Raw genomic sequence first — 19,552 nt, 5'->3', positions numbered from 1 at the left:
GAAGTCGGGCACCGAGAAGAGCAGCAGCGCCGCCTCGCTGGGGCCCCCATCGCCGGAGGAAGAGTCCTCGCCGCTGGTGCCAGCGCCGGTGCCGGCGCCGGCGGGCAGCGACGCCCTCTCGAAGTGCCTAGCGCCGAGTGGCCAAGCCGGTGCGAGCGAGAGAGAGAGAGCGAGCGACGTGGTGAGCGAGAGAGTGGTGTGGTGAGCGAGTGGTGAGAGAGTGAGTAGTGTGGTGAGTGAGTGAGTGGTGTGGTGAGTGAGTGGTGTGGTGAGTGAGTAGTGTGGTGAGTGAGTGAGTGGTGTGGTGAGTGAGCGGTGTGGTGAGTGAGCGAGTGGTGTGGTGAGTGAGTGGTGAGTGGTGAGTGAGTGGTGTGGTGAGTGAGTGAGTGGTGTGAGTGAGTAGTGTGGTGAGTGAGTGAGTGGTGTGGTGAGTGAGTGAGTGGTGTGGTGAGCGAGTGAGTGGTGTGGTGAGTGAGTGACAAGGTGGGTGAGTGGGTGAGTGAGTGACGATGTGGGTGAGTGAGTGACGAGGTGAGTGAGTGACGATGTGGGTGAGTGAGTGAGTGAGTGACGCGGTGAGTGAGTGAGTGAGTGACGATGTGGGTGAGTGAGTGAGTGAGTGAGTGAGTGAGTGAGTGACGCGGTGAGTGAGTGAGTGAGTGACGAGGTGGGTGAGTGAGTGAGTGAGTGACGAGGTGAGTGAGTGAGTGAGTGACGAGGTGAGTGAGTGAGTGAGTGACGAGGTGGGTGAGTGAGTGAGTGAGTGAGTGGGTGACGCGGTGGGTGAGTGAGTGAGTGAGTGACGCGGTGAGTGAGTGAGTGAGTGACGAGGTGGGTGAGTGAGTGAGTGAGTGACGAGATGGGTGAGTGAGTGAGTGAGTGACGAGGTGGGTGAGTGAGTGACGAGATGGGTGAGTGAGTGAGTGAGTGACGAGGTGGGTGAGTGAGTGAGTGACGAGGTGGGTGAGTGAGTGAGTGACGAGGTGAGTGAGTGAGTGAGTGAGTGGGTGACGCGGTGGGTAAGTGAGTGAGTGAGTGGGTGGGTGGGTGAGTGAGTGAGTGACGCGGTGGGTGATTGAGTGAGTGACGCGGTGGGTGAGTGAGTGACGCGGTGGGCGAGCGAGTGACCGACTGACTGATCAATCACCAGTTGTACGAGAGCTGCAGCTGTAGTCTCGCGTGATCTGCGGTCTCCACGGTGATGACGTCGCTACAGAAGTCGGGTCCCCAGCAGCAGGCAGAGCGAGCGGATGACGTGCGGCCCGCTTGGGCTTGTCGCCCGACAGCGACAGCACCGTGAACTGCTCGTCGGGGCCCAGACGCACCATCTCTGGGCCAAACACCACGCTGGGGAGGGGGGGAGGGGGGGGAGGGGGAGGGAGAGGGGGGGAGCATCAGTGAGCTGTTTATCGGGACCCAGGTGAACCATCTCAGGGCCAAACGACACCCCCCCACCACCCCCCCACCCCCACCACCCCCACCCCCACGCTACCCCCCATCCCCCCACCACCCCCACCCCCCCTCCCCTGGCCCCCCCCACCACCCCCCCCCCCTAGCCCTCCGTCTCCATCCCCCCCACCACCTCCACCACCACCCCCCCCCCCCCACCACCCCCCCCCCCCACCCCACCCCCCCCCCACCACCCCCCCACCCACCCCCCCCCCCACCACCCCCCCCCCCACCCACCCCCCCCCCCATCACCCCCCCCCCCCCTCACCGAGCCCGCTTCTCCTTGTAGTCGTAGATCTGCACGGCAGCGTTGTGCGGCACGCTGTAGGTGACCACGCGGGTGCGGTCCCTCTCCACCGCCCCACCCCCACCCACCACCCCCCCACCACCCACCCCCCCCACCACCCCCCCCCACCACCCCCCCCAGGGGGGGGGCCGCTCCCCCCGCTGGGCGAGGGGGTCCCGGGACCAGGTGAGCAGCGACTCCACGTTGGGCGGAAGCGACTTCTCCCACAGCTCCTCGTCCTGAGTCAGCATGTACGTCTGGCCGCACACAGCACGCACCTGGGGGGGGAGGGGGGGGAGTCACAACCCCGATATCCGCTGAGTTCACGACCCCGATAACCGCCGAGCTCACGACCCCGATAACCGCTGAGCTCACGACCCCGATAACCGCCGAGCTCACAACCCCAATATACACTAAACTCACAACATCGATATCCGCCAAACTCACCACTCCCCCCGATATCCGCCAAACTCACCCCCCTCCCCCCGCTATCCGCACTCACCTTCCCGCTCTTGATGTCCCGGACGTAGATGCCCTCGTTGTCGTCCATAGGGATGGAGTGTCGCCGTGCCACCACCTCCACCTCCACGGGAGGCACGTACTCCACGGGTCCACGGATCATCCAGCGGTCACCCGCACGGCGCTCCTCCACCAGGTCACCCGCCTGGGGGGGAGGGGAGGAGGGGGGGGGGGTGGGGGGGTGAGTGACACACTCAGCGAGAGTGAACGCCTTTCCATAGTGACACACTCTGTCACTCACTCACTCACCCACCGCGTCACTCACCCATCTCGTCACTCACTCACTCACTCACCCACCGCGTCACTCACTCACACACCTCATCACTCACCCACTCGCTCACCTCGTCACCCACCCACCTCGTCAGCTAGGGTGAAGGCCTCCCTGGCGGTCAGCACCAAACCCTCCTCTTCCCCAAGGATGTAAACTTCCTGGATTCCGTTCTCCAGCCACTCCCCGGGCTGCAGGAAGAACGACTTCTCTCCCTGCGGCAGCAACAACAACAACAACATTGTAAACACCAACAACAACATTGTAAACAACAACATTGTAAACAACAACATTGTAAACAACAACAACATTGTAAACAACAACATTGTAAACAACAACAAACAACAACATTGTAAACAGCAACAAACAAAAAATTTAAACAACAACAACATTGTAAACAGCAACAAACAAAAACATTGTAAACAACAACAACAACATTGTAAACAGCAACAAACAACAACATTGTAAACAACAACATTGTAAACAACAACAACATTGTAAACAACAACAACAACATTGTAAACAGCAACAAACAAAAAATTTAAACAACAACAACATTGTAAACAACAACAACAACATTGTAAACAGCAACAAACAAAAACATTGTAAACAACAACAACAACATTGTAAACAGCAACAAACAAAAAATTTAAACAACAACAACATTGTAAACAGCAACAAACAAAAACATTGTAAACAACAACAACAACATTGTAAACAGCAACAAACAACAATATTGTAAACAACAACAATCAACATTGTAAACAACAACATTGTAAACAAAAACAAACAACATTGTGAGTGAGCAAGCGAGTGAGCGAGTGAGCGGGTGAGTGGGCGAGCGATTGAGCGGGTAAGCGAGTGAGCGGGGTGAGCGAGTGAGTGAGCGAGTGAGCGGGTGAGTGGGCGAGCGGGTGAGCGGGTGAGCGAGTGAGCGGGTGAGCGGTGTGAGCGAGTGAGCGAGCGAGCAGGCGATCGAGTGAGGAGCGAGTGAGTGAGTGAACGAGTGAGGCACGAGTGAGCGAGAGAGTGAGTGAGCGGACGAGCGAGTGAGCGAGCGAGTGAGCGGACGAGCGAGTGAGCGAGCGAGTGGGGCGGCGAGCGAGTGAGCGAGCGAGTGAGCGGACGAGCGAGTGAGCGAGCGAGTGGGCGGGGCGAGCGAGTGAGGAGCGAGTGAGTGAGTGAGCGAGTGAGTGAGCGAGCGAGCGGGTGAGTGAGTGGGTGAGCGAGCGGGTGAGTAAGCGGGTGAGTGAGTGAGTGAGTCAGCGAACAAGCGGGGCGAGCGAGTGAGTGAGTGAGCGGACGAGCGAGTGAGCGAGCAAGCGAGCGAGTGAGCGAGTGTACGAGCGAGTGAGGATGCGAGCGAGTGAGTGAGCGGACGAGCGAGCGAGTGTACGAGCGAGCGAAGTGAGCGAGTGTACGAGCGAGTGTGAGGAGCGAGCGAGCGACCTTGACCAGCAGCTTGTGCCCCAGCTGCGGCTTGCCGTCCCTCCCGACGGGATTGACGAGGACGCAGTACTGCCGCCGGGTGAGCGTCGTGATGTCCACCTCGCTCACCACCTCCTCGTGCACGCCGGGGATGTAGCTGTCAGCCTGGGCGCAGCTCACCAGCCACTCCTCACCGCAGCGGCGAGCCGGCCCGGCGAGGTTACCACCACCACCGGCGGTTCCATCGGCGTCGGTGAAGGAGCGGATGGCTCGCACGTGGAGCGCTTTCTGTGGGGGTGAGCGTGGTGAGTGTGGTGAGTGTGGTGAGTGTGGTGGTGGTGAGTGTGAGTGGTGGTGAGTGTGGTGGTGGTGAGTGTGGTGGTGGTTGTGGTGGTGGTGAGTGTGGTGGTGAATGTGGTGGTGGTGGTGAGTGTGGTGGTGGTGAGTGTGGTGGTGGTGAGTGTGGTGGTGGCGAGTGTGGTGGTGGTTGTAGTGGTGGTGAGTGTGGTGGTGAATGTGGTGGTGGTGGTGAGTGTGGTGGTGGTGAGTGTGGTGGTGGTGAGTGTGGTGGTGGTGAGTGTGGTGGTGGTTGTAGTGGTGGTGGCGAGTGTGGTGGTGGTGAGTGTGGTGGTGGTTGTAGTGGTGGTGAGTGTGGTGGTGAATGTGGTGGTGGTGGTGAGTGTGGTGGTGGTGAGTGTGGTGGTGGCGAGTGTGGTGGTGGCGAGTGTGGTGGTGAGTGTGGTGAGTGTGGGGGTGGTGCTCACCTTGTCGGTGAGGATGTGAGCCGATACGATCTCCACCACCTCCTCGTAAGCGCCGGGGAGGTAAGCGCCCAGCTTCCTCCATAACCACTCCTCACCTGGTGAGCGAGCCTCACCTCGTCACTCACTTCCTCACCCACCGCTCCACACCTCCTCACCCACTCACCAACTCACCCACCCACTCACTCACCCACCCACCCACTCACTCACTCACCCACTCACTCAACCACACACCCACTCACTCACTCACACAGTAACTCACACACTCACTCACCCACCCACTCACTCAACCACACACCCACCCACTCACTCACACAGTAACTCACACACTCACTCACCCACTCACTCACTCAACCACTCACACACTCACTCACTCACTCACCCACTCACTCACTCATTCACACAGTAACTCACACACTCACTCACCCACCCACTCACTCAACCACTCACACACTCACTCACTCACTCACCATGTCACCTACTCACCCACCATCTCACCCACTCACTCGCTCACCCACCCACCCACTCACCATGTCACCCACTCACCATGTCACCCACTCACCCACGCACTCACCCACTCACACACACACAGACACACACAGACACACTGACACACATTGACACACACACTGACACACACACACTGACATGCACACTGACACACACACACTCCCACACACACACACACACTGACACACACAGACACACACACACACAGAGACACACACACACACTGACACACACACTGACACACACTCCCACACACACACTCCCACACACACACACAGAGACACACACACACACACTGACACACAGACACTGACACACACACACACGCGTGTTGTAGGAATCTGCGTGTGGGCTGACCGGTCACTCGCGTGTTTCCGGCGCGGTCCACCAGGTCGCGGCGTGCACGCAGCTTCACGGCGTGGTTGGGCAGCACGATGGTGGCACGAAGAGACTCCACTACCTCCACCTCCTTGTGCGGGATGTACGTGCCTGGTGGTGAGACACACACACACTCAGACACTCACTCACACAGAAACTCAGACACTCACTCACTCAGACACTCACACACATAGACACACACACAGACACTCACTCACACACACTCAGACACTCACACAGACACTCACTCACACAGACACTCACACGCAAAGACTCCACTACCTCCACCTCCTTGTGGGGGATGTACGTGCCTGGCGGGGGAGACACTCACTCACTCAGACACTCACTTACTCAGACACTCACTCACACAGACACTCACAGACACACACACAGACACTCACTCACACAGACACACTCACTCACACACACAGACACTCACACAGACACTCACACAGACACTCACACTCACACAGACACACACACAGACACACACTCACACACAGACACACACTCACACACTCACAGACACACTCACACACTCACTCACACACAGACACTCACACAGACACTCACTCACACACACGCACACAGACACACACACTCACACACACTCACACACACACACCCACACTCACTCACACACAGGACAGACAGGGAGACACAGGGAGACACAGGGAGACACACAGGGAGACACAGAGAGACACAGAGAGACACACAGGGTGAGACACACAGGGTGAGACACACAGGGTGAGACACACAGGGTGAGACAGGGAGACAGACAGGGTGACACAGAGGGTCACACACTCACACACACTCACACAGACACTCACACACAGACACACACACACTCACTCACACACAGAGACACACACACTCACACACACATACACACACTCACTCACACACAGAGACAGACACACACACACTCACACAAACACCCACACACTCACTCTCACACAGATACACACACTCACTCACACACAGAGACAAACACACGCACACACACACACTCAGACAAACACACGCACACACACACTCACACAAACACCCATACACTCACTCTCACACACACACTCACACACACACTCACACACACACTCACTCACACACTCACACACACACTCACACACAGAGACAGACAGGGAGACACAGGGAGACACAGGGAGACACACAGGGTGAGACAGGGAGACAGACAGGGTGAGACATAGGGAGACACACAAGGAGACACAGAGAGACACACAGGGTGAGACACAGACAGGGTGACACAGAGGCTCTCACCAGGACCCTGGAAGAGCCACTCGTCCCCGGCAAGGCGCTGCTCGTCAGAGTCGTCCTCGTGGTCGATCAGAGCGCGGAGACGAAGAGCAGAGTCCACCGGGACGACTCGGAGCGGAGATACTGCCTGGGGGGAGACACGGAGACACTCACCCACCCACTCACCCACTCACCCACCTACTCACTCACCTACTCACTCACCTACTCACTCACCTACTCACCCACTCACTCACCTACTCACTCACCTAGTCACCCACCCACCCACTCACCCACTTACCCACTCACCCACTCACTCACCTACTCACCCACCTACTCACTCACCCACCCACCAACTCACTCACTCACCCACCCACTCACTCACTCACTCACCCTCCCACTCACTCACCCACCCACTTACCCACCCACCCACCTACTCACCCACTCACTCACCCACCCACTCACTCACTCACTCACTCACCCCCACTCACTCACTCACACACTCACCCACTCACCCACTCACTCACTCACCTACTCACCCACCTACTCACTCACCTACTCACTCACCTACTCACTCACCTACTCACCCACCTACTCACTCACCTACTCACCCACCTACTCACTCACCTACTCACCCACCTACTCACCCACCTACTCACTCACCCACTCACCCACCCACTCACCCACTCACTCACCCACTCACCCACTCACCCACTCACCCACCCACTCACCTACTCACCCACCCACCCACTCACCCACTCACTCACCCACTCACTCACCCACTCACTCACTCACTCACCCACCCACCCACTCACCCACTCACCCACCCACTCACCTACTCACCCACCCACCCACTCACCCACTCACTCACTCACCCACCCACTCACCCACCCACTCACCCACCCACCCACCCACTCACCCACCCACCCACTCACCCACCCACCCACCCACTCACCCACCCACCCACCCACCTACTCACCCCACCCACCCCCCCACTCACCCCCCCACCCACTCACCCACTCACTTACTCACTCACACACCCCCCCACACACCCCCTCACCCACCCACCCCCCACCCACCAACCCACTCACCCCCCCACCCACCCACCGCCCCACCCCCCCACCCACCAGCTGTAGCTCCTCCCCCGGGTACAGCGGGAAGGGGTCTTGGCAGAGACGGATCTCCCTGTCGGCGTGACGCAGCTTGGCCTGCCCACTAGCGTCCAGAACGGGGTTCGAGTAGCACCTACTCACCTACTCACCTACTCACTCACCTACTCACCTACTCACCCACTCACTCACCCACTCACTCACCTACTCACCTACTCACCTACTCATCCACTCACCCACTCACTCACCCACTCACCCACTCACTCACCTACTCACTTACTCACCCACTGACCCACTCACCCACTCACCCACCCACTCACCTACTCACCCACTCACCCACTCACTCACCCACTCACTCACTCACTCACTCACCCACCTACTCACCCACTCACCCACCCACTCACCTACTCACCCACCCACTCACTCACTCACCCACCCACCCACTCACTCATTCACCCACCCACTTACCCAGCCACCCACCTACTCACCCACTCACCCACCTACTCACTCACCCACCCACCTACTCACTCACTCACCCACCCACTCACTCACTCACGCACCCACTCACTCACTCACGCACCCACTCACTCACGCACCCACTCACCCCTCCACCCCCCCACCCATTCACCCACCCACCCACCCACTCACCCACCCACCCCACCCACTCACCCACCCACCCCACCCACCAGCTGTAGCTCCTCCCCCGGGTACAGTGGGAAGGGGTCTTGACAGAGGCGGATCTCCCTGTCGGCGTGACGCAGCTTGGCCTGCCCACTAGCGTCCAGAACGGGGTTCGAGTCGCGGTCTCTCGCCACCGGGTTCTCCACCACGCAGTAGTGACGCGGTGGCACCCTCACCATGCGTGCCGGAGGGAACAGCACCCTGGGGGGAGATGGGGGGAGATAGGGGGAGATGGGGGGGAGATGGGGCGGAGATAGGGGGAGATAGAGATGGGTGAGATGGGTGAGTGTGATTGTGTGGTAGTGGTGGGGTGAAAACCTTACCATGCAGGCCGGATGGATCAGCACCCTGGGGGTAGATGGGGGAGATGGGGCGGAGATAGGGGGAGATAGAGATGGGTGAGATGGGTGAGTGTGATTGTGTGGTAGTGGTGGGGTGAAAACCTCACCATGCAGGCCGGATGGATCAGCACCCTGGGGGGAGATGGGGGAGATAGGGGGAGATGGGGGGAGATAGGGGGAGAGATGGTGAGAGAGAGAGAGATGGGTGAGTGATTGTGTGGTAGTGGCGGAGTGAGACCCTCACCATGCGGGCTGGATGGACCAACACCCTGGGGGAGATAAGGGGAGATAGGGGGGAGATGGGGGGAGATAGGGGGAGATAGGGGGAGATGGGGGAGAGATGGTGAGTGAGAGAGAGGGAGAGATGGGTGAGTGTGATTGTGTGGTAGTGGCGGAGTGAGACCCTCACCATGCGGGCTGGATGGACCAGCACCCTGGGGGGAGATAGGGGGAGATGCGGGGGAGATAGGGGGGGGATGGGGGGAGATAGGGGGAAAGATGGTGAGAGAGAGATGGGTGAGATGGGTGAGTGTGATTGTGTGGTAGTGGTGGGGTGAAAATCTCACCATGCAGGCTGGATGGACCAGCACCCTGGGGGAGATGGGGGAGATGGGGGGAGATGGGGGGAGATGGGGGGAGATGGGGGGAGATGGGGGGGAGATGGGGGGGAGATGGGGGGGGAGAGATGGTGAGAGAGAGAGATGGGTGAGATGGGTGAGTGTGATTGTGTGGTAGTGGTGGGGTGAGACCCTCACCATGCGGGCTGGATGGACTAGCACCCTGGGGGAGATAAGGGGAGATAGGGGGGAGATGGGGGGGAGATAGGGGGAGATGGGGGGAGAGATGGTGAGTGAGAGAGATGGGTGAGTGTGATTGTGTGGTAGTGGCAGGGTGAGACCCTCACCATGCGGGCTGGATGGACCAGCACCCTGGGGGGAGATAGGGGAGATAAGGGGAGATAGAGGGGGAGATGGGGGGAGATAGGGGGAGAGATGATGAGAGAGTGAGATGGGTGAGTGTGATTGTGTGGTAGTGGTGGGGTGAGACCCTCACCATGCAGGCCGGATGGATCAGCACCCTGGGGGGAGATGGGGGGAGATGGGGGGAGATGGGGGGTAGATGATGAAAGAGAAGAAGAGATGGGTGAGTGTGATTGTGTGGTAGTGGCAGGGTGAGACCCTCACCATGCAGGCTGGATGGACCAGCACCCTGGGGGGAGATAGGGGAGATAAGGGGAGATATAGGGGGAGTTGGAGGGGAGATGGAGGGAGATAGGGGGAGATGGGGGGAGATGGGGGGAGATGGAGGGGAGATGGCCCCTCGGGATAGAGTCATCTTGTTGGGTGACTTTAATGCCCGAGTTGGTCATGATGCTGGCACCTGGTCTGGAGTGATTGGAAGGCATGGGCCAGATCAGCTCAATAACAACGGCAGGAGGCTGCTAGATTTTTGTGCAGCCCATGGGCTTGTAATTACCAACACGCTCTTCCAGCATCGGCGCATCCACACAACATCATGGATGCATGCCGGGTCCAAGCAAGAACATCTGCTGGACTACGTAGTGATGGAACAACGGATGCGGGCCCATGTCCTTGACACAAGGACCTACCGTGGAGCTGATCTGCCCACTCACTGACCATCGACTAGTCATCTGTAAGATGCGCCTGCCATTTTTCCACTCCGGTGGTGGGTGTACACCCAGGACCCCATTCCAACCTAAGGTGGCCTTGGTCTCAGCTAGCTGATGAAAGTTGCAAGCGAGAATTTCATCATCGCTTGCAGCAGGGGTTGGGCAATCCTCCCCCACTCCTCCAGATGTCGACGGGAAATGGGTGAGGTTTAGGACTGTGACTCAGGCAGCTGCAATGGCTGCTTTGGGTATGCGGTCCAGACCTCCCCAGAGACCATGGCTGACAGAGGAGGTATTCAAGCTGGCTGAGAAAAAGCGACAGGCCCACTCTCATCGGCTACAGCATCCCACGTCAAAGAATGAGGAGGCTTACCGCAGCCTTCGCTCGGAGGTACGGAGAGCCGTGAGGCGCTGCAAGGATGGGTGGTGGTCGCGGGTTGCTGAGAAGATGGAGTCTGCCTCAATGGCCCACGATCACAAATCCCTATTTAATTCCATAAAAAAGTAACCTGCAGCACCACACCTATTACCATCATTAGGGGCAAAAACGGCGATCCAATCTCCGACCCCCAGGGACAGGTTTGCAGATTTGCTGAGCATTTCTGTGAAGTCCTGGGGGAGGGGAAATCCCTCCACATCGTGTGGCAAAGTGGGGATGACCCTGCTGAGGCTGCGGTGCCTCAAATATTGGAAGAGGAAGTCACCCCCTGTGAGTGGCTGTCTGAGGTGCCATCTGTTGAGGAAGTACTGAAGGCGATTCAGAGTCTGAGACCAGGAAAGGCATCGGGCAGAGATGATCTCCCAAGCGAAATGCCGAGGGAAGCTGGATTTGTGCACAGACTGTTCTATATGACAACATAACAACAACAAAAAAAGTAACCTGCAGCGCCACACCTATTACCATCATTAGGGGAAAAAATGGTGATCCAATCTCCGACCCCCAGGAACAGGTTTGCAGATTTGCTGAGCATTTCTGTGAAGTCCTGGGGGAGGGGAAATCCCTCCACATGGAAAACATAACAACAGTCTGGACCACTGGATGGGTTCCGCAGAACTGGAAGGATGCCCTGGTGGTCCCCATCTTTAATAAGGGAGACCGCACAGACTGTAACAAGTACAGGGGCATCTTACTCCTCAGTGTGCCGGGAAAGGTCCTGGCAAGGATTATTCAACACCACCTTGCGAGGCACGCTGTAAAGAGGCTTGCGGAGCCCCAATGTGGTTTCAGGAAAGAGCAGTCCTGCACAGATGCCATATGTTCTGTCCATTTGCTACAGCAGAGGTGTAGGGAATTCCAACAAGACCTACATCTCTGCTGTATTGACCTGGTCAAGGCCTATGATACCATCAGTAGGCCTGGGCTCTGGGTTGTTCTTCGTGCTTTTGTTCGGCCGGATCGAGGGGGCTAAACGGGCGCGGCACGAGTTAGAGAAGAGATGGAGTGATGTGGTACAGGAGGACGTGGAGCTGAGTGGACTTGCCGATGACCGGTACCAGCGGTGTCCAGATCGGCCTCTGTGGAGGAGGCTCGTGAAGGACGCTACTGGGCAGTTGGAGGCAGTCGCCCTCCAGCAACAACGGAGGGCGGAGGAGCGACGCTCACAACAACGAGCAGAGCGCCGGGTGGCTAAAGCACAGCAAGTTGGCACAGTAGGGGGCACAGGTGGTGCATCAGCCAGTCATCTCGGTCATCTCGGTCAGTCGACCCGTGGCACCTGCTGGGTCTGCCCCGTGACCTCCTGCCAGCGGGCGTTCGACACTTCACGTGGCCTCGAGGTGCACATGGGCTGGCACAAGCGTCGTGGTGACGTCACCGCCACTTAGTGGCGAATGGCGGTTGTTGTTATTGTAGTTAGTTAGTTAGCGAGTAGTTAGTGAGCAGTTACCTCTCATTGTCGGGGCGTATGTACGTGCGTGGGCCCAGTTCCAGGCGCGTGATGTTGGAGCTGAGATCAAGCACGTGAGTGTAGTGATGGGGAGGGATCCGCACAATTGCCTCCTCCGCCATGCCTGATGATGACGATGCTGCTGCTGACTAAGACAACGATTCCTGATGACGACGACAACAACAACAGAAAGATAAAGGTCACCCGTGTAGCCTCTAGCGATGGTATAGGGGCAAGTGCTGTTAGCACAGAGACCCACAGACTCATTCACACAGACACCCATAGACTCATCACAGAGACCCACAGACTCTCTCATAGAGACCCACAGACTCACTCACACAGAGACCAACAGACTCACCACACTGAAACCCACAGACTCACCACACAGAAACCCAGACTCACTCACACATAGACCCATAGACTCACTCACACAGAGACCCACAGACTCACTTACACAGAGACCCATAGACTCACTCACACAGAGACCCACAAACTCACCACACAGACTCACTCACACAGAGACGCACAGACTCACCACACAGAGAACAACAGACTCACCACACTGAGACCCACAGACTCACCACACAGACACCCACAGACTCACCATACAGAGACCCACAGACACACCATACAGAAACCCATAGACTCACCACACAGAGACCCACAGACTCACCACACAGACTCACTCACACAGAGACGCACAGACTCACCACATAGAGACCCACAGACTCACCACACTGCGACCCACAGACTCACCACACAGAGACCCACAGACTCATCACACATAGACAATCAGACTCACCACACAGACTCACCACACCGAGGCCCATAGCAACACAAACATATCACACAGAGACCCATAGCAACACAAACTCACGACACAGAGACCCATAGCAACACAGACTCACCACACCGAGACCCACAGACTCACCACACAGAGACACACAGACTCACCACACAGAGACACCACACAGACTCACCACACTGAAACCCACAGACTCACCACACAGAAACCCAGACTCACTCACACATAGACCCATAGACTCACTCACACAGAGACCCACAGACTCACTTACACAGAGACCCATAGACTCACTCACACAGAGACCCACAAACTCACCACACAGACTCACTCACACAGAGACGCACAGACTCACCACACAGAGAACAACAGACTCACCACACTGAGACCCACAGACTCACCACACAGACACCCACAGACTCACCATACAGAGACCCACAGACACACCATACAGAAACCCATAGACTCACCACACAGAGACCCACAGACTCACCACACAGACTCACTCACACAGAGACGCACAGACTCACCACATAGAGACCCACAGACTCACCACACTGCGACCCACAGACTCACCACACAGAGACCCACAGACTCATCACACATAGACAATCAGACTCACCACACAGACTCACCACACCGAGGCCCATAGCAACACAAACATATCACACAGAGACCCATAGCAACACAAACTCACGACACAGAGACCCATAGCAACACAGACTCACCACACCGAGACCCACAGACTCACCACACAGAGACACACAGACTCACCACACAGAGACACCACACAGACTCACCACACAGAGACACACAGACTCACCACACAGAGACCCACAGACTCACCAAACAGACTCACCACACAGACTCACCACACAGACTCACCACTCAGACTCACCACACAGACTCACCACACAGACTCACCACACAGACTCACCACACAGACTCACCACACAGAGACACACAGACTCACCACACAGACTCACCACTCAGACTCACCACACAGACTCACCACACAGAGACACACAGACTCACCACTCAGACTCACCACACAGACTCACCACTCAGACTCACCACACAGACTCACCACACAGACTCACCACACAGACTCACCACACAGACTCACCACACAGACTCACCACACAGACTCACCACACAGACTCACCACACAGAGACACACAGACTCACCACTCAGACTCACCACACAGACTCACCACACAGAGACACACAGACTCACCACACAGACTCACCACACAGACTCACCACTCAGACTCACCACACAGACTCACCACTCAGACTCACCACTCAGACTCACCACACAGACTCACCACTCAGACTCACCACTCAGACTCACCACACAGACTCACCACTCAGACTCACCACACAGAGACACACAGACTCACCACTCAGACTCACCACACAGACTCACCACTCAGACTCACCACTCAGACTCACCACACAGACTCACCACACAGACTCACCACACAGACTCACCACACAGACTCACCACACAGACTCACCACACAGACTCACCACACAGACTCACCACACAGACTCACCACACAGACTCACCACTCAGAGACACACAGACTCACCACACAGACTCACCACTCAGACTCACCACACAGACTCACCACACAGACTCACCACACAGACTCACCACACAGACTCACAGAGCTGCGCCTTATAAACTGGCAGAACCGGTTGTGTAAAGACAAAGCTGCCCCGTGTAGCCTCTGACAATGGTGTAGGGGAAAGTGCTGTCAGCGTAGAGCAAAAGACAAAGCTGCCCCGTGTAGCCTCTCACAGTGGTGTAGGGGCAAGTGCTGTTAACTATACACTACACTATACACCGCACTATAAACTACATTATATACTACACTATACACTACACTATACACTACACTATACACTACACTATACACTACTACACTACTATACACTACACTATACACTACTACTCTACACTATACACTACACTAAACACTACACTATGCTACTGACAGCACTTGCCTCTACAGCACTGCTAGAGGCTACCTGGGGGAGCCTTGTCTTTGTGTCTAATGGCGCTGCTGCTACTGATAGCACTTGCCCCTACAGCACTGCTAGATGCTACCTGGGGGTGCTTTGTCTTTGTGTCTATAGGCGCTGCTGCTACTGACAGCACTTGCCCCTACAGCACTGCTGGAGGCTACATGGGGAGCTTTGTCTTTGTGTCTATAGGCGCTGCTGCTACTGACAGCACTTACCCCTACAGCACTGCTGGAGGCTACCTGGGGGAGCTTTGTCTTTGTGTCTATAGGCGCTGCTGCTACTGACAGCACTTGCCCCTGCAGGACTGCTAGAGGCTACCTAGGGGAGCTTTGTCTTTGTGTCTATATCTCACAGAGAAACAGTGGGAAAGTGGGCGGAAAGTCCCTATACCCTTCAGAGCCACGCGTCCCATACTTCCCCCACGCCCTCATTGCTTATTGGTAATTGATTGACAGGCGAGCAGCAGGTGCGTCACCACCATCCAGGGCGGGAAGTCCCTATATCCTTTCAACCGTAGTCCCAATGTGTTATTACTACATTGGGGGGTATAGAGACTTCTCGTCCACCGGGCGGGAAGTCCCTATACCCTTTCAACCGCAGTCCCAATGTGTTATTACTAGAATAGGGGTATAGAGACTTCCCGCCCACCCCTAATTATTTGTTGGTATTGATTGACAGGCGAGAGCAGCAGGTGCGTCACCACCATATGGAGCCAGTTCAAACCGGAATAGGTGGGCGAGAAGTCACTATACCCTTTCAGCCGCAGTCCCAATGTGTTATTACTAGATTGGGGGTATAGGGACTTCTCGTCCACGTGGGCGGGAAGTCCCTATACCTTTTCGACCATAGTCCCAATGCGTTATGACCAGAATACAGGTATAGGGACTTCTCGTCCACGTGGGCGGGAAGTCCCTATACCCTTTCAACCGCAGTCCCAATGTGTTATTACTAGATTGGGGGTATAGGGGCTTCTCGTCCACGTGGGCGGGAAGTCCCTATACCCTTTCAACCGTAGTCCCAATGTGTTATTACTCCATTGGGGGGTATAGGGACTTCCCGCCCACCCTAATCACCACCATATGGAGCCAGTTCAAACCGGAATACGTGGGCGGGAAGTCCCTATACCCTTTCAGCCGCAGTCCCAATGTGTTATTACTAGATTGGGGTATAGGGACTTCTCGTCCATGTGGGCGGGAAGTCCCTATACCCTTTCAACCGCAGTCCCAATGTGTTATTACCAGATTGGGGATATAGAGACTTCTCGTCCACCTGGGCGGGAAGTCCCTATACCCTTTCAGCCGCAGCCCCAATGTTATTACTAGAATGGGGGTATAGGGACTTCCCGCCCACCCCAATCATTTGTTGTTATTGATTGACAGGCGAGCAGCAGATGCGTCACAACCATATGGAGCCAGTTCAAACCGGAATAGGTGGGCGGGAAGTTCCTATACCCTTTCAACCGTAGCCCCAATGTGTTATTACTAGATTGGGGTATAGGGACTTCTCGTCCACCTGGGCGGGAAGTCCCTATACCCTTTCAACCGCAGTCCCAATGTGTTATTACTAGATTGGGGGTATAGGGTCTTCTCGTCCACATGGGCGGGAAGTCCCTAAACCCTTTCAACCGCAGTCCCAATGTGTTATCACTAGATTGGGGGTATAGGGAATTCTCGTCCACCCCAATCATTTGTTGTTATTGATTGACAGGCGAGCAGCAGGTGCGTCACCACCATTGGAGCCAGTTCAAACCGGAATAGGTGGGCGGGAAGTCCCTATACCCTTTCAACCATAGTCCCAATGTGTTATTACTACATTAGGGGTATATGGACTTCTCGTCCACGTGGGCGCGAAGTCTCTATACCCTTTCGACAATAGTCCCAATGTGTTATTACTAGATTGGGGGTATCGAGACTTCTCGTCCACCTGGGCGGGAAGTCCCTATACCCTTTCAACCGTAGTCTCAATGTGTTATTACTAGATTGGGGTATAGAAACTTCTCGTCCACAAGGTAGTTAAAATCTCACCACGGTGAGATCCCGCGGGGTCACCAAAATAGGGTGTCGCGGGTGGTGGAACAATGTAGAAGAGGGAAGTGTCCCTTTAAGACCACTCTCCCTTTCCATTAACAAATGGGCACGTGTCCCTTTAAGACGACTCTCCATTTCTATTAACTAATGGACAAGTGTCCCTTTAAGACAACTATGTATCTCTTAACAAATGGGCACGTGTCCCTTTAAGACGACTATCTCTTGACTAATGGGCACGTGTCCCTTTAAGACGACTAACTATTAACAAATGGGCAAGTGTCCCTTTAAGACAACTCTAACTCTCTTAAACACTGCACACGGATCCTTATCACCAGGTTATAGACGTACAAAGTACACACACACCCATTCACTTACTCATTCACCCATTCACTCACCCACCCATTCACTCACTCATCCATCCACTCACTCACCCACCCATTCACTCACCCATTCACCCACTCACCCCCACCCATTCACTCACTCCCTCACCCACTCACCCATTCACTCACTCACCCATTCACTCACCAACCCACCCACCCATTCATTCACCAACCCACCCACACATTCACTCACCACACACTCACCACACACTCACCCATTAATTCACTCACCACACACAAGAGAAAGCTCCCCCAGGTAGCCTCTAACAGTGCGTGTGTGGGTGGGTGTGTGTATGTGGGTGTGGTTGTGTGTGGGTGTGGTTGTGTGTGGGTGTGATTGTGTGTGGATGTGTGTGTGGCTGGGTATGTGTGTAGATGTGTGTGTGTGGTTGTGTAGTGTATGTGGGTGTGGCTGTGTGTGTGATTGTGTGTGGATGTGGGTGTGTGGATGTGTGGTTGTGTGTGGATGTGGGTGTGACTGTGTGTGTGTGTTTGTGTGTGTATGGCTGTGTGTGGATGTGACTCTGTGTGTGTTTGTGTATGTGTGTGCGGCTGTGTGCAGCTCTGTGTGTGTGGCTGTGTGTGTGTATGGTTTGTGTGTGTAGCTGTGTGTGCAACTGTGTGTGTAGCTGTGTGTGTGGCTGTGTGTCTGTGTGTGTGTGTCTGTGTGTGTGTCTCTGTGTGTGTGTCTCTGTGTGTGTGCAGCTCTGTGTGTGTGTGCAGCTCTGTGTGTGTGGCTGTGTCTGTGTGTGTAGCTGTGTGTCTGTAGCTGTGTGTCTGTAGCTGTGTGTCTGTAGCTGTGTGTGTGTAGCTGTGTGTGTGGCTGTGTCTGTGTGTGTGTGCAGCTGTGTGTGTGTAGCTGTGGCTATGTGTGCGCGTGTCGCTGAGCGCGTGATGGGATTTACTCACGACACGGAGACCCGGAGACACACGGAGTGCAGAGAGACACACCACGTGGCACAGACAGACACACACGTGTGGCACAGGCAGACACACACGTGTAGCACAGGCAGACACACACGTGACACACACAGAGAGAGACACACAGAGGGGAGCGCACACACAGAGGGACGCGCACAGAGAGAGGGTAGAGAGACCCGGAACTAAACGATGCCTCTGGGGGCTCAAAGGGCGTTGGTTGGGGATGTCACGGTCCACGATTGGCTCAGGCTCACAGAGCCAGACTGAGGCTCACTCCCATAGGGGTTCAGTGTTGAATTACTGAGGCTCACAGAGCCAGGCTGAGGCTCACTCCCATAGGGTTCAGTGTTGAATTACTGAGGCTTACAGAGCCAGACTGAGGCTCCCTCCCACAGGGGTTCAGTGTTGAATTACTGAGGCTTACAGAGCCAGACTGAGGCTCCCTCCCATAGGGTTCAGTGTTGAATTACTGAGGCTCACAGAGCCAGACTGAGGCTCCCTCCCATAGGGTTCAGTGTTGAATTACTGAGGCTCACAGAGCCAGACTGAGGCTCCCTCCCATAGGGTTCAGTGTTGAATTACTGAGGCTTACAGAGCCAGACTGAGGCTCCCTCCCATAGGGTTCAGTGTTGATCACTGAGGCTCACAGAGCCAGACTAAGGCTCCCTCCCACAGGGGTTCAGTGTTAATCACTGAGGCTCACAGAGCCAGACTAAGGCTCCCTCCCACAGGGGTTCAGTGTTAATCACTGAGGCTCACAGAGCCAGACTAAGGCTCACTCCCATAGGGGTTCAGTGTTAATCACTGAGGCTCACAAAGCCAGACTAAGGCTCCCATAGGGTTCAGTGTTAACCACTGAGGCTCAGAGAGCCAGACTAAGGCTCACTCCCA

At 55.9% G+C, this 19,552-nt stretch overlaps 1 protein-coding gene across 1 annotated transcript in view; it reads right to left on the bottom strand.

Annotated features, from left to right (window-relative positions):
• MVP (major vault protein) overlaps positions 1–18,910 on the bottom strand; it is a 24,258-nt gene extending 5,348 nt beyond the window's left edge. The window contains 14 exon segments of the mRNA XM_078884222.1: positions 13–127; positions 1,148–1,227; positions 1,229–1,258; positions 1,260–1,347; positions 1,718–2,013; positions 2,238–2,399; positions 2,612–2,737; positions 3,972–4,238; positions 4,715–4,809; positions 5,579–5,710; positions 6,878–7,001; positions 8,646–8,841; positions 12,498–12,661; positions 18,650–18,910. Of these exon segments, the coding sequence (XP_078740348.1) occupies positions 13–127; positions 1,148–1,227; positions 1,229–1,258; positions 1,260–1,347; positions 1,718–2,013; positions 2,238–2,399; positions 2,612–2,737; positions 3,972–4,238; positions 4,715–4,809; positions 5,579–5,710; positions 6,878–7,001; positions 8,646–8,841; positions 12,498–12,619 (1,833 nt within the window). The 5' untranslated portion in view covers positions 12,620–12,661; positions 18,650–18,910.
• Between the last annotated feature and the right edge of the window lie 642 nt (positions 18,911–19,552).

The sequence above is a fragment of the Lampetra fluviatilis genome, chromosome 79 (genome assembly GCF_964198595.1).
Source record: "Lampetra fluviatilis chromosome 79, kcLamFluv1.1, whole genome shotgun sequence".
Taxonomy (NCBI): domain Eukaryota; kingdom Metazoa; phylum Chordata; class Hyperoartia; order Petromyzontiformes; family Petromyzontidae; genus Lampetra; species Lampetra fluviatilis.
This window is presented reverse-complemented; position numbering and strand designations above follow the sequence as displayed.